This window comes from Budorcas taxicolor, chromosome 21 (genome assembly GCF_023091745.1).
Source record: "Budorcas taxicolor isolate Tak-1 chromosome 21, Takin1.1, whole genome shotgun sequence".
Classification (NCBI taxonomy): Eukaryota; Metazoa; Chordata; class Mammalia; order Artiodactyla; family Bovidae; genus Budorcas; species Budorcas taxicolor.
The window spans coordinates 36,520,572-36,548,069 of NC_068930.1; the positions used below are offsets into that span (position 1 = coordinate 36,520,572).

Genomic DNA, 27,498 nt, shown 5'->3' on the forward strand with positions numbered 1-27,498 from the left:
GTTTGTGGTAGCAAGCTAGTAGAAAACAGTATATCATCCATTGTTTTAGCTCTAATGTATAAAGGGCTAGACAGAGATCATGAGCTGCACATAGTAATTACTCTTTTCTCTTTTTTAATTTTTTTATTTCAAAATTAATACATGATCATTGTTTAAAATTTTTCAGATAATACAGTGATAACTAGTTAGGGCAAGTATTTGTTCTTAAATTTTTATTTGAAAATATTTTTTCAAATGTACAAAAAGTTACAGGCATAGAATAGTACAAGCAAAGAATGCCCAAATACCCCTACTCAGATTCATGTATTATTAACACAACATATTCTCCTGGGCAAGATTGGGCATGTGCTTTCTCTTTGTCACACTCACACACACAAACACACACAATTTTTTTCTGAATTTCTTCATGTAAGTTACATACGTCATGGCCCCTTACCCTTAAATATTTCAGTGTGAATTTCCTTAGACACATTCTCTCACTTAACCACAGTTAGTAACCTCATAATTTTATATGAACACAATACTTCTATCTAACATACCATCTATATTCCAGTTCTGTCAGTTGACCTAACATCATTCCTGTGTAACATTTCCCCCTCCAGTTCAGATTCCATTCCAAGTTCAGGTTCTGTGTTTAGCAGTCAAATCTCTAGATTCCTTTAATCCAGGATATTTCCATAACCTTTCTTTGTCTTTTATGACATTGATTTTTTTTTAAGAATACCATCTCTCTGTCTTCCTCCCCTTCTTTTTTGCTTACTCTTAACAGAACATTCCTCATTTTATATTTGTCTGATGTTTCCTCATGATTAGATTGAGGTCATGCATTCTTGGTCAGAAAACTTCATAGATGGTGTTGGCCCTTCTCACGGTATCGCATATGCAGGCACACAGTGTCATTTATTTCTCGTTGGTTATGTTAATTTTGCTCACTCAGTAAAGTTTTTCACTTTCCCTTATAATTAAGAAGCAGTCTATGCAGAGACATTTTAAGAATATGCAAATAGTCTGTTCCATTTCAGAATTTTCCCTAGATTTAGCAGTCATTAATAACTTCTTCTTGATCTAATCTTTACCATGATGATTGCAAATGATTATTTTCAACTCTAGCACTCACTCTACATGTGCTGGTTGACCCTTAGCATTCTAAGCGAGAGCCCTCTCCCTCTCTCCATTTATGTGTTTGTTTATTATTTATTTACTATTGGTATAGGCATATGAATCTCTCTTTTCCCAATGGTTTATAAATTATTACTAAGTAAATTTGATACTTAAATTGTCCCAGATTTGGCCAGGGTGTCCTCTTTATCTGGCTTTTGTGTGGGGTAAGGCTATTAACATAATTTCTGACTCTAGTTTGTGTTCATTTAGAAGCAGTATTTTTACACTCTATTTCTTAAACCTAATTGATGAATGAAAACTACAAGGCATTAAACAAAATTATCCTAGTAGATCAATGAACTTTGTTTAAATAATTAATAGCACAAGGCATGTAGATACAGGCTCTCTCATAGTAGTCCATTTTAGGTCCATAGGATGAGGTCATTCTTTTTTATGTTCTTTGTGTCTCCTTTCTCCTGGCTCTTAAAAGGCAAATTGATATATGAGATCATCCCCTCAGAATGGGTTGGGGATAAAGAAACAGAGTAATATTCCATCCTCTCCCCTGGGAAGATTTAAGTGTGCCTGTGTGGTGTGTTGAGGACTCTAGTGGCCATGTGTACTTCTATCTATAAGATTAGAGGAAGAACCATAATCTTCTCGTGAATTTTTTATGAGAATGACCTCAATAGAACTTGTCTTCAGTAAGTTAAAAAAGGCTATAGTCTAAAAAGTCAAAATTGCCTTTTTCTTTTATAATTGAGAGATTTTTTTTTACATGACTTTTTTTTTAAATGCTCAAAGCTTATTCCACTTTTACTTTTCTTTCCATGTTCTAATTATCTTTTGTTTTCTTCAAAGAGTTATTTGGTATTGTACCTCAGTAAGATCTATTTCTTGAAAATAATTCCACATTTCTTTCCTAGCGCTACCTTGATGAGGCAGACAGAGATAAGGAGCGTTACATGAAGGAACTGGAGCAGTATCAGAAGACTGAGGCCTACAAGGTTTTCAGCAGGAAAACCCAGGACCGTCAGAAAGGCAAATCTCATAGACAAGGTATCAGAACCAGAATCAAATATATTTGTAGTTTGTTCTGCATGGTGTATTGTCATAAAGCCTACAATTACAGCAATAAAGATAAAAGATATGTTTCTATCATTTCCCTATTATACTAGATTCACTCAAAGCATCATCTTCAACACTTATTAAAATCACACTGCTCTCATTTAGAAATTTCAATTGGGTTTCCATATCCAGGATCAACAGTTTGACTTGTACTCCAAGGCCCCTTTTAGTTGTATGTGCTTTTTCTTCTATCTCCACTTTAGGCATTTCTCTGCAATGCAGAAGACCCGGATTTGATCCCTGGGTTGGGAAAGTCCCCTGGAGAAGGGAATGGCAACCCACTCCAGTATTCTTGCCTAGAGAATCCCATGGACAGAGGAGCCTGGCAAGCTACAGTCCACGGGGTTACAAAGAGTTGGACACGACTGAGCAACTAACACTTTCACTAACACCTCTAAGCCTTTCATGTGATCATTTCTCCCAGCTTCCAGTGATTAATCTTTTTAATTCACTCATTCTTGTTTGCATGTATTCAAAAAATATGTTGAACACTTCCTATTATATATCAGGGTCTCACCTAGGCATTAAGGATGCAAAGGTAAACAAGATAGAGAAGATCCTGGTCTTCATGGATCTTTTGTTTTCTGCAAAATTGTTCATCACACTGTTTAAGTATTGCTAAAGTTCCCCTTTTTCAGGGAACACTGCCAAAGAAAGAAGCCCCACTCATAACAGCCTGTCATTCCTTAGCCATTGCGTCTTCTCCGCATTTGGGCATCTTGCCTGCTAAACTGTAATGTTGTGCAAACAGCCTTTGGCATGCATTTCCTGTCCACTCTCCCACCCTGTTCTCCTTAAAGGTGAGGACTGTGTCTGCTCTTTCTCTTCCATCTAATTGCATAACCTATAAGATGGTGTTCCCTTTAACTCTTGTTGACTGATTAATAAAGCTATTAGAGAAAATATGATATGTTTTGAGAACCCACATATACCAGCAGTTTCTGTATTTTGGCACAGTCATTTCCTTAAGTATTTTTTAAATTTTGTTTTGTTTGTCAGCTTAATGTTCTTGTTCTTTCATATTTTTAGATGCAGCCCGACAGGCCACTCATGATCATGAGGTAACTAACTTTCTGTCTCCATTCTGTGTGTGTGTGTTCATGTGATATATGTATGCAATGTATATAATGATGATGCTGTTTGAAATGCTATTGGACTGTTTTTTAATGAATGGCAGAGCATTTTCTATCCTGTAATTAGGAGTGAGTTAGTTGCCTTTTAGCTTAAGGATTCTTAGCATATGGCAGACACTTATGAGTCTGTTCTTGAACTAAAGCCCCTAACTCTAGTCCTTTCTTGTGGTCCAAGAATTTTACTGGCTTTAAATGCTGAAGATGGCTGGAATCTGGAGTGATGTATAGAAATGGGGACCAACTAATAACTATAACTTGACCATAGTTTATCATCACCAGATACTATATTCTGACTCTCAGAAAGTTGTTATTTAGGAAATCCAGCATTTAGTTAAAATGCGCTATTCAACTTACAGCATCTGCAGAGCACAAGTGACAATATCTTGATTTCTGTGCCTCCTTTCTTCCCTGGCACATATTTGTTTACTGGTCTTTTCCCCTCCATTTGGTTCAGTTTCAGCAATAGGATTTTGATCTGTGTTCCCTTATAGGATTGAGACCTATGTGTGTTGGCTGTGTTGCTAGAGAGCTTTAAATACATACTTAGCCTATGGTTAATATATGATTGTACGAAAATAAAATGTATGGTATTTTCGTGCATGAAAATGTTCAGTGACTCCTCATTGCTTACCAAATCACATTCAGACTCAGCAACCAGGGTTTTCTGTAATTAAGTGCCAATTTCCCTTTCCAAATAACCTAACTCCTATATAAACTTTTTGTTAAGCTTTTTATTTTGTATTGGGGCATAGCTGAATAACAGTGTTGTGATAGTTTCAGGTGAACAGTGAAGGAGACTCGGCCCTACATATACATGTGTCCATTCTTCCCCAAACGCCCCTCCCCTCCAGGCTGCCACCCACTGAGCAGAGTTCCATGTGCCATATAGTAGTTCCTTGTTAGTTATCTGTTTTAAATATAGCAGTATGTACATGTCCATTCCAGACTGCCAAACTGTCCATATATATCTTATGTACTTAAAAAATACTGACTGTTCTCTAAGTGCCCCATCCTTTCCTGCCTCATGCCTGTGCTCATATTCTTCCTTTCATAAGAATACTTTCTTTCCCTCACTCATTTTTTAATCACCCTCTCATATCATCCAATTTTGCTTCTAAATTCTAGTCATCCATCAAACCCTATTTCAAGTTCCATTTTTCTCCTTCAAGCTTTTCCTGTTTCCTCCAACTTCCTTTAAACCTCACAGTTCTCTTTATGTCTTTTATCCACTTAGCTGGTCTGGCTAAGGTGCCAGAGTTACTCAAGTGCTTCTGTCATTAACACTCTTGGCTTATAATCTCTTTGAAGGCATGTGTGGTCTAGTTTCCATTCTGTACCCATCCACATACCATCTTGCATTATGCTCTTATATGGAGGAGTTATTCCACAAATACTCATTTGTTTTTATACAAAACCCATTTGTTGAAATAACAATGGAAACTTACACACACAGAATTTTCTGATGCACTCTTTTGCATGCCCTGGGTTTTTCACTAAATCAGGAAAATCATTTCTTCAAAATAATAACTTGTTTATCGTGGAGTTATAGTTCTCATACCTAATTTGGTATTGGTTACCTTCAAAATGTAGAGAAAACTTTTAGATTCACAATTCAAATAGATTTATCACCATCCATGAATTATAAAGTGAGAAGTATGGTAAATATGAACATTTTATTTTTCATATAAATCCTATATAAATGTAGTTATATATAACATCTCTGTGTTCCAATTAGGATGAAATTATTTTTTGCTTGAGAAACTATATGTACACTATATGTTTTAAATCATAATTGAATTGTTATAAGTTTTCTATACTGCCAGATACTTGTATAATTACTTATTGCCCACCAATATCATAAATTTTCTAAACTTCTTTTTTTTCCCTATTAAGCATCTTTTATAGCTTCTGTATCCTTAATAGTTACAAAAGAGAGTATGGACAATAAAATCTTAGATCTCACATTTTCTGGTCAATGACTGACTGACTGACTCCTTTCATCAATATGGATTTTGCTGGCCAAATCGTGGCATTTTTTGCCTCTAATAAAAAGTTAATAGTTGCAATCAGAAAAGATTTAGTAGACTTAGTCAATCATAGAAGCTGCTGCTGATTTACGAAATTAAGCATTTTAATAACATATGTTATTTTAGTATGATAGGAATTTCTGCAGTATGTGAAAAGGAATAAGTCTCTTTGTGATTTTCCTGTTTCAGGATTAGACACGAAAACCAAAGAAAAGGAGGGAGTAGGTGGAAAGCCAGCGTAGTTTCTCAAATATATATACACTAGTCTTCATAAGCCTGTCTGTTGTATGCCCAGGTCAGGGTAAAGCTCTTTTAGTAAGGTTGTTGCCTCAATTAATGTCACTCACTGTATCAGTTTTTTTTTCATTGAATAATAGCTTACTAAACTAGGTAATTTCAAAACAGTTGTAATTTAAAAAACTGGTTTGACAGTTTTTAAACACAGCCACACATAACCTCTTAGTATAATAAGAGTTAAGAAAAATAAGAAAGCACTATGAGTGAAAAAAAAAAAAGCCACAGAAGCCCCATGGAAAGGAGCAACTGAATCAGACCTTAAAGATGACTTAGGTTTTGTGGGGGCATTTCATATATATACATATAGATCTTTGGATAAAGTGGCCTGAGCTGAGTTATGAGGAAGTTAATAAAAGAGCAAGTATCTTGCAACATGCCTAAAACATCACATTTCTAAATACATGCTTATTTTCTTTTTCTTATCCTATTAGGAATAAAATGGCAAATGCCGTGAAACAGTTTTTGAGCTCACATCAAAATTACTAAGACCTCAGAAATCCTCTCACCTGACCCCCTCATTTTGCCAGTGAGGAAAATGACTTGCCTAAGAAAGGAGAGAATGTCCCAGAATCACTTACGGAATTGGTTAGAGGCAGAATTGACTGAAACCCAGGCGTCTGTAGCCCAGGCTTATTAAGGTCTCTTGGCAGTGCCCGCCACACTATATAGAATAAACAGTGTTGCAGGTTAAAATGGGCCTGGCTGCCTGTGGTGTCTGCAAAATTTGTTGCCACTTGAGACAGAAATGATTTGATTTGTATATATGTAGTAAAGAAACCTATTGTATTCCTTAATGGAACTTAGATTCCTAAGACATTGTTACCGAGGTAGATACTGGGGAGCCCTGTTAGAGCTCAAGAAATGCTGACCTGAAAGCCATTCAAGCCATTCTGCATAGCGGTGGGGCACTTCAGCCTGGTACACAATACTGAGAGCATTCCTTAAAGTAAAGGGCACTTGAGAGAAGCATATCACTTCATGAGATTCTGGCCCTGAGCCTGGATCACAGCAAAATAGTTTCAGTTCAAAAGGCCTCTGTTCTCTTACCCTCCACTCAATATATAGAATGAAAACCAAAGTGAAGAGTATTCTTGCTCCTCTCAAATCAGAAGCCAGCCTGCTAGACCCAGGAGTCAGCTAGTGTTACTCTCAAGAAAGTGTCTAAGTCTCATGTGGGGACTAAGATAGAAACAATAATTTTGTTTCTCCTTTAATTTATGAAAAATGACAAAGTGACACTCAACCTGAACAAATTAGACCCCTCCAATGACGAGGTAATGAAATCCTTATGATTTTAATCCCTTGAGCGATCCTTGGAGCAGCTTAAGTATATCTGAGCCCCCAAGAGGATCCTCTCCAATGCCAAGTAACGTACTCAGTAATGGAAGAGTGCTGATGGTTTTCATGACGACTCTTCAGTTAAGTAGAATTCCTCTCTTGGCCTTTCAGAGACTGAACAGTTTCATTTAATTGCTGTGGTGTTTCTTATTTTGTACTCTTAAGAATCTGTACCAAGAGGCAGTGTGTTAATGCACTTATGTGGTGCTATCCTCTGCCCTTATGTAGTTAGCTTGGTCTGGACTGCTCTGGCAAGGAAGAAAACAGAATTACCTGTCTGAGCAGAATCTAAGCCTTGGAGAGGGCTCTTGGTACCATGGTAATGGGAGCCAGGCATCCACACCGACCCATCTGACTGGCATAATATTCAGACCTATAGCTAAGTAAATTGATCTCACATGACTGAAGCGACTTAACAGGAGCAGCAGCAAGCCAGTACAGTTAAGTAAGAGACTGAGCAGGATGGGATGATAAAATTATAAGCATTTATCTAAAGTCATTTGTGGACTTATATCTGTTATGTCTTGTACAGTAACAGAGTTAAAGCATATGGTAAGCCAGCAGAGCTGAGAGAAAGCCACTTTGAAATATATCTAAGATCTCTTCTGGAAGCAGTCTTTCTTACCCATACATTAATTCTCTTTGAAATCCACCAAGAACTGGCTACCATCTTACTTGGGTTTCTCTTACCTTGGACGTGGGGTATCTCTTCACGGCTGCTCCAGCAAAGTGCAGCCGCTGCTCCTTACCTTGGACGAGGGGTATCTCCTCACCGCCGCCCCTCCTGACCAGAGAGTTCCAGAAAAACATCTATTTCTGCTTTATTGACTAGGCCAAAGCCTTTGACTGTGTGCATCACAATAAACTGGAAAATTCTGAAAGAGATGGGAATACCAGACCACCTGACCTGCCTCTTGAGAAACCTATATGCAGGTCAGGAAGCAACAGTTAGAACTGGACATGGAACAACAGACTGGTTCCAAATATAAAAAGGAGTATGTCAAGGCTGTATATTGTCACCCTGCTTATTTAACTTCTATGCAAAGAACATCATGAGAAACACTGGGCTGGAAGAAGCACAAGCTGGAATCAAGATTGCTGGGAGAAATATCAATAACCTCTGATATGCAGATGACACCACCCTTATGGCAGAAAGTGAAGAGGAACTAAAAAGCTTCTTGATGAAAGTGAAAGAGGAGAGTGAAAAAGTTGGCTTAAAGCTCAACATTCAGAAAACAAAGATCATGACATCTAGTCCCATCACTTCATGGCAAATAGATGGGGAAACAATGGAAACAATGTCAGACTTTATTTTTGGGGGCTCCAAAATCACCGCAGATGGGGACTGCAGCCATGAAATTAAAAGACACTTTTTATTCCTTGGAAGAAAAGTTATGACCAACCTAGATAGCATATTCAAAAGCAGAGACATTACTTTGCCAACAAAGGTCCGTCTAGTCAAGGCTATGGTTTTTCCAGTGGTCATGTATGGATGTGAGAGTTGGACTGCGAAGAAAGCTGAGCACCGAAGAATTGGTGCTTTTGAACTGTGGTGTTGGAGAAGACTCTTGAGAGTCCCTTGGACTGCAAGAAGATCAGGCCTGGGATTTCTTTGGAAGGACTGATGCTAAAGCTGAAACTCCAGTACTTTGGCCACCTCATGCGAAGAGTTGACTCATTGAAAAAGACTCTGATGCTGGGAGGGATTGGGGGCAGGAGGAGAAGGGGATGACAGAGGATGAGATGGCTGGATGGCATCACGTACTCGATGGATGTGAGTTTGAGTGAACTCCGGGAGGTGGTGATGGACAGGGAGGCCTGGCGTGCTGTGATTCACAGGGTCGCAAAGAGTCGGACACAACTGAGCAACTGAACTGAACTGAAGAACTGGCTAGAGGCAGAGCTTTGCCTGTTGAAACTGGGACCTTCAGTGATAATTCTGTTGTTTTTAAATCATTATGGAAAACTTCACTTTCTTTCTTTCAGAGGTGAAAGGGTAAAAATTAAGTGCTCTGAAAGTTTCTTCAGGTAAATACATAGTTTTTCAGACCTCCATCCTAGCTGTCTCTCTTAATGAGCTGCCCTTGGCAGGCAGTTCACATAGCCCAACCCTCCATAACAAGGCAGGCACCAATATGAAAACAGGAGCTTGGCTGTCAGAGTTCCCTCATAGGCTGTTAACTGCTTAGCCTTTCTGCTGGGCACCAAATCATATTTGTGTTCAAAGATAAAAGACTAGTGGTGGCAAGAGTAGGAAATATACATTCTATCTCTGGCACTAAATGTGTTTTTATAGGAATGATTTCTAGACTTTTTAAACTGTTCTTTATGTTATAAAGGTTTTGAAATCCTCAGATTTCACTAGCAATTTCTTCAGTACTCATTTCCCACTGTTTTCTTTACCATCTTATATTATGCAAGATTTTAAATACTGCCAAGACACTTATAATTTATATTCTTAATGCTTTCAACTTTAAATTCATTGTAGAAATTGCTGCTGAAGCATTTTGAAATGTTGACTTTATTCACAAAGATCATTGTGGAATATGTTTTGCAGTGGTTTTGTGAGACTTTTATTTTTAATGGCTTATTGGTGAATTAATTTTAGGTTTATTATTTTTTCTCTCACATAATCCTTGGCATTCTCATATTTAGAGCCTAGTTATTACTGACTTTTTGGTTTTGTTTGTTTTTCCTGTGTCCAAAGAAAGTCTGAAAGATCCCCGTTACAGGCTGCCCTTGTAAATAAGGAGAAGTAAAAGTAGACGTCCTAATGGAATACCGTTATTATTGCTTGTGGCTGGCAGATCTCTGCTTAAAATTCGTATTGTCCACTCTGCAAAGTTAGATTGTATCATCCTATCTCAGAGAGCACTTTATATGCATAACCAACAGAAGCAATGGAAAAATCACCTAGAAATTGTTTCTCTATACCTACCTCTTAGATGAAAAGTTATGACCAACCTAGAATTGTGGTATTGGAGAATACTCTTGAGAGTCCCTTGGATAGCAAGGAGATCCAACTGCCATCCTAAAGGAAATCAGTCCTGAATATTCATTGGAAGGACTGATGCTGAAGCTCCAATACTTTGGCCACCTGATGTGAAGAACTGACTCATTTGAAAAGTCCCTGATGCTGAAAAAGATTGAAGGTGGGAGGAGAAGGGGACAACAGGGGATGAGATGGTTGGATGGCATCACCGACTTAATGGACATGAGTTTGAGCAAGCTCCGGGAGCCGATGATGGACAGGGAGGCCTAGCATGCTGCAGTCCATGGGGTTGCAAAGAGTCAGATGTGACTGAGCGACTGAACTGAACTGACTGATACCTACCTCAGTCACTTTCTCCCTTGTACACTGTTGACTATTCAGAGCAGAGAGCTAAGCAATGGTTTCCAACATCTCCATTAGGGAAATTTATGTAGGTTTGTTTTAAGGTTTCTCATTGCACAGCAGTTGTCACCTGAGAAATCTGAATACTTAACATGCTTGAGCTCTGTGAAAGTTTGGTTCCAAAGGAAAGGTGAATACAGTTTCTTCACAGCGTCACCTAGACTGACTGATTGCTGCTCATCTTACTATTTCGTTAATGAAAACATGACCATTGTGCCTGCAGGTACTACTGTTTAATTTAGTTTAAGAATTAACTGTTTTGTTACTTTGATTCACAGAAAGAAGCAGAAGTAAAGGAACGGTCTGTTTTTGACATCCCTATATTTACAGAGGAATTCCTGAACCACAGCAAAGGTGATTACCAGAGGATCGTATTGTGTTCCTCACATCTGTGACAGGGGATTTAGTTGTCAGGAGAAATTAATTGCTGGAAAGCAGTGGTAGCGATCTTCCCGAACCTGGGACTGGTCTGGAAGAAGGAAACTGCTTCTATTTCACTCTCTATTAAAAATAGTTACTCAGAAACCAGTGGAGGAAAGCTCAGCCAGTGTTGTCAAAGTAGCTTTACTCTCTGAATCAGAGGAAATAAATAAACATCACTAATTCAGTTGCTTTCAGGCTGTTAGCCAAGAACCCTTTGTACAAATGAAAGCTTGCATGGATGTCCAAAATATAAAATAAATAAGAGCAAAGCTGACCCCACTGCAGTAAAGCTTCGGACCCACAGCTGTGCTTGCCCAGTCTCCCAGGATCCCCCTGTGAAACCCCTCAGGCTTCTTATAGCACAACTTTAAACAAACCAAACAAACAAACACTGGGAATTGCAGCTGTTCCTTGCAGTCTTAAGTATAGAATATGACCAGGCTTTAAGAATTAAAATAGCTCTGGAGAGCCAGGCGTCTTATTGCTGAAATTGCTATCTGAAAGGCCATAATAAGACTAGGGACAGGAGGAGGGGTAGCTAATTAGCTAAGCAGAACTTCTAGAAGAGTCACTGGGACTCCTCAGAGACACTGTGTTACCTGTGTTTTGGGGGGCTTGCGTCCTCAGCTCGGGAGGCAGAGCTCCGTCAGCTTCGCAAATCCAACATGGAATTTGAGGAGAGGAACGCAGCCCTGCAAAAGCACGTGGAGAGCATGCGCACAGCAGTGGAGAAACTGGAGGTGGACGTGATCCAGGAGCGCAGCCGCAACACCGTCTTACAGCAGCACTTGGAGACGCTGCGGCAGGTGCTGACCAGCAGCTTCGCCAGCATGCCCTTGCCTGGTAACATCATCCCCACCTGAGTCGTGAAAGCGATGGGGGCTGGGGAGGTGCTGCATATATTGGCGTTGGTGTGGTGAGGCTGAAGTCTCCCTTCAAGGGGAAGACCAATAAACTCCGAGGTCGTTTCCCCAGAGTTTTCTGTAGGTCATGTAATAGAATCTCAGTATTGGTTAAAATCTGGACGTCTTGCCTGGAGAAATCCCCACGGAGAGAGGAACCTGGTGGGCTCTAGTCCATTCCGTCACAGTCAGACACGACTGAGCCACTAAGCACAGCACAGCCCATTGGTTAAAATAATCCGAAATCTCAGACTCTCTGCTCAGTTAAATTTTCCTTCAATTATATTTTAACATAATCTACTTTCTATTAAGCTTAACTTGATTTTCAGAATAGTTGAAACTGTGTAATAAATCCTCAGTGGAGTGCTTTTCTTTTTTTTTAATTGTGCTATAATTGACATATAACATTGTATTAATTTCTAGTGTACAACATAATGATTCTATATCTATATATGCTCTGAAATGATCACCGCAAGTCTAGTTACCTTGTGCTACCATGCGTGTATGCACGCCAAATCACTTCAGGCGTGTCCTACTCTTTGCAACCCTGTGGGCTGTAGCCCTCCAAGTTCCTCTGTCCATGGGATTTCCCAGACAAGAATACTGGGAGTGGGTTGCCATGCTCTCCTCCAGGGGATCTTCACAACCCAGGGATTGAACTCTTATCTCTCCTGCATCGGTAGGTGGGTTCTTTACTGCTAGTGCTACCTGGGAAACCTGTGCTACTGCTAAATCACTTCAGTCGTGTCTGACTCTGTGTGACCCCATAGACGGCAGCCCACCAGGCTCCCCCGTCCCTGGGATTCTCCAGGCAAGAACACTGTACCACCATACAAAGTTACAAACAAATTTTTCTTCTTGTGATGAGAACTTTTAAGATACACTTTCTTGGCAGCTTTCAAATATGTAGTACAGTACTGTTGACTACAGTCACCATACTGCACACTCCACCCCCATGACTTAATTTATTTCATCACTGGACGTTTTTATTTCTTGATACCCTCTCCCACGTCACCTGTTCCCCCAGAGCACTTTTCTGATATAAATGTGCTGGTTCTGTGATATTGTCTTAATGGGAAGGAAAATAAATACTCGTATTTCTTATATATGTTTTCATGTTGCAAATAGTCACAGCAGATATAAGAGAGTCTTTAACCTGTTTTATGCAACTACACCTATATGCTGTGCAGCAATAATAGTCCATCTGTTTATGTAGAGTATGTGGATTAATTTCATTTCTTTGAGGTCTAAAAGTCTCTCCTCTGAAATTAAAGTCTTCTCTGTGGAGCAGACCCCATTAGAATCAAGTTTCTTTTGCTGTGGAATCACTGATCTGTGTTACTATTGAACTGAATGGGGAAGCTTTTCTTACTTTCTCTTATCTCACTTCAGGAAGTGGAGAGACACCTACAGTGGACACTATCGACTCCTATATGAACAGACTGCACAGTATTATTTTAGCTAATCCCCAAGACAATGAAAACTTCATAGCTACAGTTCGAGAAGTTGTGAACAGGCTTGATCGTTAGGGAATGGTGAGTGCTCACTGACTTGATTCGTACATGCCAGCACATCATCAAAACTAAGATGGCATTAGACTTTATTAATACTATTAAAATCCTGGAATGACATTGAATAAGTGAGTTGGAGGCTTAAGATTCCTGTTGCTTGGTTGCTGAATGTAGTAAATAGTGTTGGAAAACTGAACCAAGATAGTTTTTCCTCATGCATGCCTCCGTGTGGCTTAATAGAAAGGGCATGATTTTTGTGGTTGGATCTCAATTCTAGCTTTGTCACTTATTAAGTTGTATTCTTAGGTATTAGTTTCCCATAGGGTTTTGAAGGTTGAGTGAGAAATTTAAAGGAAATAACCCCCCAAAGAACACATTGGACAAAATAAGTATCACTTAATTGTTAAGCTTCCTTTTCTCTGTAAATTAAATGATAATTTAACAATAACAATAGTCAGTGAGACATTGTATGTGTACAAGCCTATGTCGGTAAGCTTTTCATTCACCACTCAATATCGGAGTAACAGTTGTATGTTAAATGTTAATGTGGACTAAACTTACAATGAAACAGTTAATGCCGTGATTGAATATATTTAAAAATATATAAACTCTCAATAAGTGAAAGGAGAGAAATGAGAAAATAAACTTTTAAAAGATACATTCAAGAAATGACTTGTAATATGTTTTACATCCTTTTGGAAGAGAAAAAATACATTTCCAAAGGAGGCCTGCCTTTATAAATTTTTTGGTACTAACGGTCAGTCATCAGTATCATTTCTTAAATGGAACTGGTATTTTTTCACTCAGATTCCTAGAGATAGAGTACCCTTTAGTTTGTCATTCCATAATTGACACCCCTTTGGTCTGTCAATTAAATTGTTCCATCCCTGCAGACGTATGAACTATGTGGAAATCTTAGGGTTGGATCACACAGTGAATGGCCATATATGGATCCTAAAACAAGAGTGGATGGCAGGATACACTTCTTAGCAAGGCTGGTCATGGATTTATATCTTTATTTGTCTTACAGGTAAATGAGCATACTCATATACATGTTCATATTCTAACATGGTCTGGACCTTGAGCAACATGTGCAAGAATAGATAACGCCTATAATTCTTTATCTAACAAGGTCGTGTCTGCCCGCAGAGACAAAGGCAGTCATCTCTCTCCTTCTTGGCCACAGGCTCCAACAGTAACTGTACAGGGCGATTCGTCATACTTTATCCGAGTCGTGCTCTGATGGGGGAAAGGATTACTGTCCTTCTAGTGAGTAGCCAGATGGAACAGACCATACTTCTAAGAGATGACTGGACTCCCTACAGAATAAAGAAACGGCATTACTGCTGCTGTTTATGAGGGAAACAGCTTGTAAGTCTAGGTCTGGGATTTTCAGGAGCTCATCATCCTTCTCATTTTCACTCAGTGTTTTCAATTAGCACTCTGGTAGGCTTGAAAAGAAAGAGCTGGGAGAAACAGTGTGGAGGACTATGGAAGAGCATGATAACTGATAACATGCTGTCTCCTCACATAGGTAAAGGGCAGTTGTTGTGAGTTTTGAGCCAAATTTGTTTTCCATTTTGAGCATTTGACCAGTAAGACTTTTCTAAAGCTTTACCCATCTTAAGGATATAAACTGTCATATCTGCTTTCTGAGGTGTCTTTGAAAACCTAGAACATTATCATTGTCCTTGATTTTAACCTACAAATATTTTGCCCCTAAAAGAGTAGCTGAAAATGTGAACGGTTTTGTTACTACAGATTTTTACAATCTAGCCATGTAAACATAACTAAGAATGGTTAGTTCTCCACACCCTGAAACTGTCAAATGAAACAGTTATAAAGACTGTGATTAATTCTAGCTTGGCTTCATTACACAAATATGTACAGACAACTAGACCTGATGTCCCCAGCATTCATGGTGCAATTCATTACTCTGACATGGGCTTGGCAAAGTTTTCTTCCTTTGTCAGGAGCCAGCAAGTGAAAGGAAGCGAATGGTCTGTGGTTTTAGAGGAGCGTGTTAGAGCTGGAAGGGGCCTTTAGAAATCCCATCATTGTACATACAAAGAAACTGAGTCCCAGAGAGGTGAGATGTCTTGCCTAAAAATACCTGAGTAGGCAAGTGCAGATTCTAGAACTAGAACACATGTATCTAAATGCAGTTGAGTTTCTAGAACATTGATACAAGGAAATAGGGATGGGTGTCAAGGGAGAGCACTAAAAAATCTTAGAATGAAAGCAGTAAGATAAATGGGGGGTAATTAGGAAAAAAGTTACAATCCAGCAATTATAATGTAAATTTTTGTTCAGCCATTTTATAATTATTTTTTATTAGAATGGAAGAATTACCCCAGCTGTCATTTTTCTTTGTGGCTAACTCATACTTAGAAAAAGTGGAGCTGGGAGGAAGCCATAGGGGTGATTTCACATGGAGAGGTGACTACTGTAGATATCAAAAGCCATATGTTGCTTGATTTCAGTTGAACCAAATGATAAATAGTTACCTGTTTGAGGACTGGAAAGAAAACAACTTTTTTTATGTGATTGCATTTTTATAGATGTAAGAATTTATTCATCTTATGCACACAGTACTTCCCTACACATGCAGGGAGCCTTAGATTTATACTTGAAGAAGTTGGTTTGATTGACCAGGACAAAAGTACTCATTTTTCATCATCAAATTTGTCCCTGATACTTGGTTTTCTGTGTTTGGCTGGCAATTTTCCAACCTCCCCATTGTGGCTGAACTGGAGCAGGGCCACGTTTGTCATTGAAATGTCTAAAATGCCTCAGTGAGGTTGGCTGCTTGCAGTTTTATGAGCTCCTTGGTTTACATACACCCTGCTACTCACCTTAACCCTTTTGAAAATAGAGCATTGCAGTATTTTCACCCAAAGTCTGAACCCTTTCTGATCTGTGCTTCCCTTTCGGTATCTTTTCTCGTTTGTTTTTTTTCTCCCAGTTCTACAGGTCTTAGAGCTCCAGGATGTTCTGTAAGTGGTTTTACTTGTTCAGAATGAGAAGCCATCCATGGAAATTTGAGTTGAGTGGAGGCAGAGAGGGCGTACAGATTATTCTGCTTGTGAAAGAACCGTCAGTTAGGAGGTACATGCCTTCACCCCAGGAAGCCATGTGAGGGAGCCGCAGAAGGAGCATGTGTGGGAACTTCCTGTGGGATTGTCCTTGTGAAGCTTTGACCGTGTGCGAGTCTTCAGTCTCCTGTCGTCTCTGCTTCTGCTCCAGCGGGCCTGCGTATACTCCGCTGACTAGACACCCCCGAGACAGGCACCTTCTGCAGCAGAAAGGAAGCCTTCTCTTTGTTCTGCTTTGTTCAGACTGGACTCTTTTATCAGTGGCTCTGTGGTTTTTATCAGTGGTTTTCCTACCTAGCTATCACTTCTTTTCTTAATGCTTTTGGGAGTTAATTTTTTTATATTTTCTTCACCCCACCAAGTTAGATGTCTCCATTTTCTGACCTCTGGGCTTTGTTGCTCAGCAGGGCTCTGAAGGAGCGTTTCTCTCATTGGACAGGCCCAATCTTCTCCCATCATTGTCCTGCTGTGACTCCAAAGAAAGGAGCTTCTTGTTGACAGTGCCCTGTGGAGCGAGGCTGTGTCTCATACCGCACGCAGCGCTCAGTGGGTGCCAGCCCTTGTAGTGGAGGCTTTGTGATTGCTGCCCTGAAGGAGAGCACTCCTTCCTCCTGCCTTGGTGCTGCCTGCTGTTTTCTAAGCACCGCTCCTGCACGTACCCTGCGTCCCGGCCCCAGCAAGGCTCTTCTGTTCCCATCCGTTGGCAGTGACTTGTGGAATATTTTTGCGGAGGGAAAGGTCACTGGTAAACAGGACAAAACAAGAAAGTAGTTTATCACTTGGTATTGAAAAAGATCCTAAAGTTTCTTATAAGTGAAAACAGAGGAAATCCCTGTGTGCTTGTGGTGTACTGAGTTATGGATACGGATGGCGGAAATGTCATCAGAATACTGCCAGCTGACAGAAGAGAACACGGAGGAATTCTCCATCCTTTGTCTTTCTTCTCTAATCATAACTGCATAGTCTGTGTCAAAGGGACAGGCTTTCCTTCCTTCTGCCCTCTTGTGATTAAAAAAAAAAAAAAAACACAGCAAAAGGGAAGAGAGGTTTCTGATTTTCACTTCAGGGTTTGGTTTTGTTGTGTTATATGTTGATGCTGTGAAGCACAAGGCTGGCAGTTGCAGCTGAGATCTTCGGAACCAAAGCAGGGCACGCTGAGCCCACTGTCCAGGCACCACGCCACCAAGGGCAGGTGGAAGTGTGGCCCCCTCACAGTATGCTCACACGCCAGGGTGCAAGCCAGACACCCCCATCATGTTGCTGCAACCCTCCTGTCTTCTCAGCATCTCCTCCCCTGATTTCTTTCTTAACCCAAAGGAAACAAAACAACAGCAAAAAAAAAAAACCTTGTTAAAAGTTCTTACGTGAACACACATCAAATTTTCATGTACTGAAGCCCATACATATACCACCTTGGCTGTCTTTGAGAATAAGAGCCCATCATTATCTCTCTAAACCTGCCAACTCACCTGCTCTTCTGTGTTTTCCTACTCTCACTGGCCATTCCTAGCTCTTCTCTCAGACACTCTGCCTGCTCAGTCCAAGCTGGAATGCACTGTCTGTGGCAGAAGGACAGCCAAGCCAGTTCTGGAGTTTGTGTCTGCCTTCTGCCAAATACTTTGTCTCCTTTCTTCATCCTCATATTTCTCTCTGTCTCGCCTTTTTGTTAGTTTTGCACAGTATTATTAGCAGTGCTGTGCACCAGGGAAGGCTGTAATAGGTCCAGAGCTCATCCTTCTCCTTCGTCTGGATAGATACCTGACACTGACTTGAAAGCCATCCGTAATCGGGAATGCATGAGATCTCAAGAAAGCTGGCAATTTGAAAGCATTTTCACAAAATAGCAACCTGCTCCTGACATGCTGGCCCTCCCAGCAGCTACACCTGACTCCCTGGTGGCTGGAATTCAGCTGCCACAAAACAAGAAGTTTCCGTGAAGCAGGTCTGTCTTGCCTGCTCTCTTCTCTGTGTCCAGCCAGGAAGGTAGTAAGTGAGCTCAGAGGCTAACACAATACCTAATTCACATTTCCCAGTAAACTTGTAGATATTATTGCACTAATATGTTCTTCTCAAGAAATAAATTGTTGCCTATTCAGTGTTACAGATTTCTTTCTTTTTATTAAAACACAAAGAGCAGCTGAAGAAAATGGGACAGATTCTGACAGAATGAAATTTTAGGAAAAAAATGTGTACATGTGTTTGAAACTGTTGAAATGCCAAGTTTTCTGTACAAGTGTTTTTGTAATTAAACTTTTAGATTTTCTTTGTTTTTTAAAGAAGTCAATATGCTTGCTTGATGTTTGCCTCATTAAAAACTTTTCTATGTTGAATCCACTCGATTCAGCTTTACCTGCATTGCCTTCTTGTCTTAAAGACTTCGTCAACTCTGCATTAATCATTGTCAGTTACACTTTTAAAATGGTAACATTCGTTTTACTAATTGCTTATTCAAAATGTGTCTTAGTCTGTTTGAGGGTTCAGTTCTCCTAATGTATGCTATAAGAATACAATGAATTATAATTCATTTTAAGGTAGCAGTAGTATTCTGGAGGCAACTTGAAAGAAGTCTCATGTTCTTAAAGTCAGTGACTTCAGCCCCCTTGATAGGAGGCCTAAAGACAGTCTTCCTTTTGACTGAAGAGATAAATTTTCCTTTAATACTTGCTTTTAAAAGTAACCACTACTTCATTAGTCAAAATCTGTTTTCAGGGAAATTTGTCACCTACTTCCAGCATGCTCTTAAAATTCTAGGGGTGAGCTCTTCTGGCTTCCAAAGCCTGCTGCCCTCCTAGTAAGCTAGTTATGTGGCATTTTTGTTCCCAGTTTCCTCATCTGACATGCTCATCTGACATGCCTCAGCTCTCTTTACACTTGTCAGAAAGACAGAATTGGGTGATGAATTGACCGTACTTTGGAGGCTATGAAGAATCTTAAATGAATGCCAGGAATTATTGAGGCAACTCAGGGTCAGACTTGACTACATTTAACAGAAACTCAAATCAGCAAAAGCTTAAATAAGACACATCTCTCTCACTGAAAAGTACTCCAAAGGTAGGCAATCCAAGACCAGTATAGGGGGTTCTTGTCTGCACCACAAGAAGATTCTTTTCTCAAGGTCATTTCATGGTCAGAAACAGCCACTTGACCATCAGCCATCATTTGAAATTCCTGGCAGCTTAAAGGAAGAAAAAGGGCAAGGACAAAAATGGGCAAACTCAGCTGAGTCAGCACCCTTTAAAGTCTTCCTAGAAACCACGCAACGCTTCCAGAACGCAGTCATGTGACAACAGCTAGCTACGGGAGGCCATGGAATGTCATCTTTCCTCGGGCATTACTACCTCCGATAATATACAGGTTTTAGTCAGTAAGGAAGGAGAAAATAAATACCAAGTAGGCAACTGAGTTAGTTACATGACTCATATGTGACTGTATGTATGCATAGGCCAGCGCAGACTCTAAGGCCAGCCCTGCTCTGCTAGTGAGCAAGATGTATTATCCTGTCTTTGCTCCTTGGCCATCATGAATGACCATGTACTTCCTTGGTACTTCCCCCCACTTAAACAGCCAAAAAGCTGACAACCAAATTCAACCAGAGTTAGCATTTTCCTGTTGCCACCTTAGTTCATCCCTTCCCTCTCGACAGCTGGTGGCCAGTCTTGTCTGGAAAAGTCAACATAACCAGGTGGCAGTATTTCCTCCAGTTGTTTGTTCCCTTTCTCTAACTGTTCAGCATCTGCTGGATTAAAACAACAACAGGATAATCTTTCCCTACGGGTGGGGAGATTGAAGTATTGCTTGGCAGAAAAGCTCATAGCTACTTCCTGCCCTCTAAATTTCCTGCCTTGCAACTGAGGGTTCCAAGTCAAGGACCTTGTCTTTGTTTTAATTATTTACATGCTAACACATAGCCAGTGCTTAAAAATATATTTTACAATATCTATAGAAATAAACACTAGCTCATACCCTAGCTCACAAAAAAGATGAGGATTGAGAATTTAAAAGATCAAGTGAAAATGTTAATGTACTTCCTCTTACCCAGAAACCATTTCAGTTTAGTGCTGGGGGAACATGGTCCATAGGGAGGATCATCTGCCAGAAGCATAAAATGTCAGTTCTCTTAGCCTAGAAAAATGCAGAAAGGAGGAGGAGCTGTGAGATAAGGATGGCATTGGGAAACTAAGAGCAGGGTCAATGCAAATTGCCCAGATAGAAGGATTTTTGTAAACCACTTGCAACTACTGGGATGGAAAGAAAATGCCTTAGATGTTTAGATAAGAATATATAAGACAGTGGGTATAGAAGTAGCCTTTTGTCTGAGTCTCGAACACCAGAGCCAGTTCTTTATTTCTCTGTTTTCCATTTCATGTCAGTTCACTGTTTGGAACTACAAAAGTATTTTATAAAATATATTTCTGCCCTTGGCATGACAGTCCAGTGGGAAGAACAGATATCTGCATAAATAGTTCTAACACAGGGCAGCCTGTAATTAAGAGTTTTAATGGTGGTAAATAACTTTTTGGAGAGTGTATTGCTTGACTCTCACCTGACAAGAGCTGATTTTTCCATAATTGCAAGAGTTTGCAATGGGAAATCTAAGTCTTGTGGGATCACCATATTAACTAATAAGGGCTTTCTCTGAAATGTAAATGAAATATAAAGTCTATACTGATAACCATCAAAGTTTTCTAGCAGCAGTTGAGGTAACTGAAACGTGAAAGTAGTTGGATTATTGTAATTTAGACAATAATACTTCTTCAAAGTATGCTTTTGACTCATTAACAGGTCATTAAATCAATAAGTTGATCAAAACCTTTTTTCATTAAATTGAAGAGTGCACTGCATATAGTAAGGGTAAATATTATTTTGTGAAACTTGTTTCCACTTTAGAGCAGACACATGTGATGGGTTACAATGTGAAATGTATTTCATACTGTGGGGTCACAATAAAGATAGTCAGTGATTGTTTCACTACCTCTAAAATCGGATTGAACTGCTGGGTTCGAGTTTGGGCTCCATTTTTCTGCTTGTGTGATCTAAGGTGAGTTGCTTAAACTGGTCTGTGGCTCAGTCTGTAACACAGGGATATTTATAGTTTCTGTTGTGTACTGTTTGGGGGTGGGGTTGTTTGCTTTGTTGGTTTGTTTTTTTTTTTTTGGCTGCGCTGGACCTCCATTGAAGCACATGGGCTCTTCACTGTGGTGCATGGGTTTTCTCTAGTTGCGCATACACAGGCTTCTCTTGCTACAGAGCATAGGCTTTAGATTGTGCAGGCGCTCTAGATGAAGCGTGGGGGCTTAGTTGCCCTGCAGCAGGTGGAGTCTTAGTTCCCTGACCAGGGATCGAAACCTGCATCCCCTGCTTTGGAAGATGTGTTCTTAACCCCTGGACCACTAAGGAAGTCCCTATAGTGTACAGTTTTCATGTGGATTAATCCATGTAAGATATTTAGTACCGGTCATAGAACAGACACCTAAATTTAGCTATTATAATTTATGAAAGACTCAAGGGGGAAGAAGAATTAGACACATACTATAAGTCAAGCACTCTGATCTAGTTTTTATATAAATTATATATATATGTATGTATATATATATATATATGTCTCATTTAATTCATTCTTTGGGGTCACAAGGAGTCAGACACAACCAAGCACACACACACATTTAATTTGAACCACAACTTTATAGAGTAGGGCTATTATACCATTTTCCAGGTAAGTAAATTAAGGCTCAAAGCTGATAAGCAACTTGCAGGTGTTACAACTGGGAAGAGGCAAAGAAAGGATTTATACCCAGATCATTCTGACTCCTCATTCCACTGCAGCCAGACTATCTTAGAGATATTTAATGAGACTGACAGGAGACGGAGAAGTAGAGGGGCTTTGAAGTCGGTAGGCAATAATGAGATTATATAGCAGACAAATAATACCTTGTAAAATGTGATAAAAATTTAAATTGTATCATAAGTATAGCATGAAGTGTTCTGTGAAAGTAAGTGACAAGATCTGGTTTCTATTTTTAAAGGCTCACCCTGGCTGCTATGAAGGGAATTAGGAGGCAAGAGAGGAATCAAAAAGGTTGATTAGAAGGTTGGCCCAGGGATCCAGGTGACAGCAGCTTAGCCTAGCATGGAGGCAGTAGGGGCTGCTGATGAATTCTGAATGTATTTTGGAAGTATAATGAACAGAAGTTGCTGAGGGGCTTCATGTGGAGAATGAAGGAAAAAGAATCAAGAATGACCCCTAGACTTCTGAAGGGTTTGAGCAACTGGGCAGTAGACAGGTGCCACTGTCTGAGATAGCGTAGAGTTAAGGATGAAGCATTGTGGAGGAAAAGAGTAAGAATTCTGTGTTTGGAGTTGCTAAATTTGAGATTCAGCCACCAGATCAACCCCTGGGCAAGACATGTCTCTCTGCTATTTGTTAAAAAGATTCCTTTCAGCTCTTGAAAGTCTATGGTTCTGTGAGATTCTAACTTCAGGTCAGGGCTGCTGACATTCCATCCTCAGTGCCTGCGCGCATACACATAGACTTGGTTACTCAAGCTGTTCGCTGAACTATGAAATTAAGGAATGGTCTCCTTTTGAATTTTTCAAGCTCCTTAGAAAAAAAATTTTTTAAACCATCCATCTGTATTTGTTTAAGATTGGCATAAAGCAGCTGAATGTTCTAGGATATGAAAATCATACCATAACCTGATGGTTAGAAAATCCTAGGCAAGTAATAGAAAGTATCTGCTTGAAGGAGACTGTGTGAAAATATATTTGGCATCAGTCTAAAAAGGGAAATATGAGAAGACATCAGTGATACAGCCAAAAGGTTTATGGATTCAGCAAATAGGTTCCTGCTAGGGGTGCTTCTGCTATCTTCAAGGACAGAAATTAACCAAAGGCAGCTGGGTCCAGGCAGTGACTATTTTTCTTGGGCTGGTGGATTTTTCAAGTGGACCTACATGTATCAAAAGAACTTCCTTCTGCTCAGTGTTATGTGGCAGGCTGGATAGAGGGGGAGCTTGGGAGAGAATGGATACGTGTATATGTATGGCTGAGTCCCTTCGCTGTCCACCTGAAACTATCACAATGTTGTTGATACTGCAATATAGTGTAAAAGGCTTTTTTAAAAGAAGTTCTTGTTTTGAAGGACACACTAATGTGTTCATTATGGATTTTACTCATCCCTAGGGAGAATGAGTATTTTACCTATATTCATTCATTCAAACATTTTCAAGCAAGTACTTACTATGTGTTTGGGGTGTAAAGTTGAGGACATCTCTTGCCTTAAGAAGTTCACAATATAACACAAAAGAAACACAGGATCTGATAAATTAGCAAATGTGCTGTGCTTAGTCGCTCAGTCGTGTCTAATTCTTTGTGACTCATGGACTGCAGCCCACCAGGCTACTTTGTCCACGGGGATTCTCCAGGCAAAAATACTGGAATGGATTGCCCTGATGTTCCCAAGCCAGGGATCGAACCTAGGTCTCCCACATTGCAGACAGATTCTTTACTGACTGAGCTACCGAAGAAGCCCAAGGGTACTGGAGTGGGTAGCCTATCCCTTCTCCAAGGGATCTTCCCGACCCAGGAATAGAACCAGGGTCTCTTCCCGACCCAGGGTCTCTTCCCGACCCAGGGTCTCGCATTACAGGAGGTTCTTTACCAGCTGAGCTACCAGGGAAGCAAAGTGTTCCCAAAAATACAAAGGAAGGATTCAGTGGTTGTGCTTGGGAGAGGTCAAAAGAGGGTTTTACCAGGGTAACATTTTGAGGTAGGCCTTTAAAAAAAAATAGCTCTTTAAGAGAAGCTTAAAAATAGATCTGGAGATATGCATGCATTTTTGGTGTACTCCAGTGATTCAGCAGGATTGGAACACATGTATTCAGAATATTGATTTTAAAAAAATGAAGATAGGAAGGTTTTTTGAATATGGCTATAAATGGGCCTTGAGTGCCATATGAAGGAATTTAGCTTTCACGTTGCAGCCAGGGGGAAGGCATTAAGGCTGTGTTTGCACGGTAGAGATATGAGATGAAGAAAAACTAGACCAGAGGTTCTTAACATTTTTTCTGTCATAAACACTTTCGGCAGTCTGGTGAAGTCTGTGAAACCTTCTCAAAATAATGTTTTCAAGTGCAGAAAATAAAATGCATAGCTTTACCAAGAGGAAAATAACTATATTGAAAAATAGCTATCAAAATATTAATATTATTATTAAATAATAGTAATATAAAAAAGTTAATAGGAATGTCTGTGTTTACTACTAAAGAATTAAATAACATAATCTAGCAACAGCTCTAATAACTGCCATAATTTTACAGTAGTATTGATCATAAGTGATATTTCAACATTTGCAACAGCAGTACTATGATGTAAAAATATCTGTGATTCTGTTGGTGCCAAAGTCATAGGTCCTGCCAGTACTACTGGGGCTTGTGCCAACATTTATAATAAAAGAAAGTGCAAATTTCCAGTTAGAGGTTTCTGAAAATCAAGATGTAATTTTTTTCCCTGTCCATGCTTGCAGTTCTGAGTCCTAGTCAGATTCCTGAATCAAGACAGTATGGAGATAGACTGGTTATGAGACTGTCAAAAAACTCAGGTCAAAGACTTCCCTGGCAGCTCAATGGTAAAGAATCCGCCTGCCAGTGCAAAAGACATGGGTTTGATCCTCGATCTGGAAAGATCCCACATGCAACTAGAGAAAAAGCTTGAGCAGCAATGAAGACTCAGCACAGCACAAAATAAATAAGTAAATAAAATTCTAAAGAAAAAGTCAAGAAGCAAGAAGAGCCTATTTTGGGGGTAGTAAAAGAGCAGATTGGAGAAACATTTGGGGTTGGGCTTGGTTTCTGTCAGCCCACAATGAGGAATCCTCTCAAGGAGGAATCTGGGGGTAACATGTGGTCTGACCAAGCAGGTTCACCAGGAAGGAAACAGATCCTTTAAGCAGCTGTCCCTATTACAGTTGAGTTTCATTCATTTGTTCAGCTGATATTGATTACTCTCTGTGGCAGACTTGAGGAATACAGCCTTATGGAACATTTCTTGCCTTCATGGAGCTTTCTGTCTGTTGGAAGAAACGTGATGAACAAAGCTAAACAGATAGGTTATTACTATTTGGGATCAAATGCATGAAGAGTGGTGGGACACAAGAGCATCTGGGCAGGGAAGAGGGACCAAGGCCTCTCCAAGAAAGTGACACTTAAGATGAGACTTGAAAAACCAGTCAGATACAGGTAGAGTCAGGAAGAAAACATGATGGGCAGCCTTTTGTGTGTTTTAGAGGAACTAATTGAGAATCAAAGGAATGGGGCAGAGAGCCAGGGGAAGAGTAGCAAGAGGAAGAGAGGAGCTAGGCCGCATGAGGTCTTGTCAACCCACGGGAGGATCTTGGGTATGAAGTGCCGGGGAAATCCACTGAAGCTTTCAAAAAGGAAAGTGATGTAATCCAGCATGTGGTTTTTGACGATTCTCCTGGCTGCTCTCTAAAGAGCGAGTTGCAGAAAGTAAGCACTGAATAGGGAGGGCAGCTGTGGCTGTGAAAGATGGTAGGAGCTCCAACAGAGGCTGAGGCAGAAAAGACCGAGGGGAGAACAGGGTGGAACAAAGCTATTTAAACAGGAAGAGTGACGGGCTAGAGGTGAGAAGGAGGGAGGAAGAGAGCAGCTGTGGATGGATCTCAGGCTTCAAACCACTTATTGAGATAGGTGGCCTGGAGCAGGAGCAGACAAGGGCAGGTGGGAGTGGCTAGAAGTCAGAGATCCTTGTGGGCATCTTCATTTGAGATGCAAGAGAGTAAGTGTTAAGTAAGCATCTATACTGACAATTCTAATGCTTAAAAGATAGGTCTGGACTTGGGGTGACACTTACTAAAGGCCCCCAAGGAGGCTTTTTGTGTGAACATTTTCCTTGCTGATCCTGGTGCTGCTCTGCAGGCAAACATAGCCCGCCAACCTCTACCATCCTGGCTAAAAATGTCACTGTTGGATCCTTGACCCTATTACCAACTTTGACTATTCTTTTGTCCTTCTCCTTGACACAAGCAATAGCATCTGGATCTAGCTGCAACTTTTCTGTTGGCCTAAATCAGGCAGTATCTTAAAAGATGTTCAGAGCATTTAACTTACATAGGTTTTTTTGCATGGGATTTCTGCAGGAGGAGCTTTGTATCCGTAAACTAAGAAAGTGTTAGTCACTCAGTTTTGCCCCACTCTTTGAGACCTCATGGACTGTGCCCACCAGGCTCCTCTGCCCATGTAATGTTCCAAGCAAGAATACTGGAGTGGGTAGCCATTCCCTTCTCAGAGGGATCTTCCCAACCCAGGGATCGAACCTGGGTCTCCTGCGTCACAGGCAGATTCTGTGTTATCTGATCTCTTAACTTGCATAGGTTTCTTGTGTGGGATTTATGCAAGGGGAGCTTTGCATCTGTAAAATGAAGTGAAAGTCGCTCAGTCGTGTCTAATTCTTTGTGACCCAGTGGACTGTACAGTCCATGGAATTCTCTAGGCCAGAATACTGGAGTGGGTAGCAGGGGATCTGCTACCAGGGGATCTTCCCAACCCAGGGATCAAACCCATGTCTCCCTTATTGCAGGCGGATTCTTGAACAGCTGAGCCACAAGGGAAGCCCAAGAATACTGGAGTGAGTAGCCTATCCCTTCACCAGCGGAACTGAACTGGCGTCTCCTGCATTGCAGGTGGATTCTTTACCAGCTGAGCTATCAGGGAAGCTTGCATCTGTAAAGAAGATGCTAAATATCCTAGTGGCCTACCGTGAAATAATATTTATTTATTGTGGCTGATTTTGTAGCAAATATGATTGGTATATTTACTCACTTCTTAGAACTGGGTGAAAATAACAGGACAGACCAAGTGAACTGCAGCAACTAAACATGCTAACAACACGGGAGAAAGGGCTATAGATTATAGAAAATCATAAATTGTGATCATGCAAAGAAGGAGCTTCACTGTAGCTTGAAAACCTGACCCATAGCTAAATGGGGCCAAAATTAATCATGTCTTGATCTTATACATAAGCCAAAGGATCTTTTCTAAAGATCATGCCTATTAGAGCAGTAAAGACTTTTCTGCAGGTTATACCATAATGAGCTTCAGGCATTTAATGAGGGAGACAAGTGCTATTGTTAAAA

General features: G+C 40.2%; 1 protein-coding gene across 5 annotated transcripts in view; it reads left to right on the forward strand.

Annotated features, from left to right (window-relative positions):
- HMG20A (high mobility group 20A) overlaps positions 1 to 27,498 on the forward strand; it is a 108,823-nt gene that overhangs the window by 61,762 nt on the left and 19,563 nt on the right. The window contains exons 5-10 of one of the 5 annotated variants that reach the window (XR_008201237.1): positions 2,028 to 2,160; positions 3,259 to 3,290; positions 10,697 to 10,772; positions 11,469 to 11,647; positions 13,136 to 13,278; positions 16,220 to 18,642. Coding sequence is in view for 4 of the 5 variants with exons in the window: in XM_052659783.1 (XP_052515743.1) it covers positions 2,028 to 2,160; positions 3,259 to 3,290; positions 10,697 to 10,772; positions 11,469 to 11,684; positions 13,136 to 13,272 (594 nt within the window). In the remaining variant the exon portion in view is untranslated. Of the gene's footprint in view, positions 1 to 2,027; positions 2,161 to 3,258; positions 3,291 to 10,696; positions 10,773 to 11,468; positions 11,685 to 13,135; positions 13,822 to 14,284; positions 14,408 to 16,219; positions 18,643 to 27,498 lie in introns of those variants that run through there. The other 4 variants (XM_052659783.1, XM_052659784.1, XM_052659786.1 and 1 more) reach the window with 4 other exon arrangements.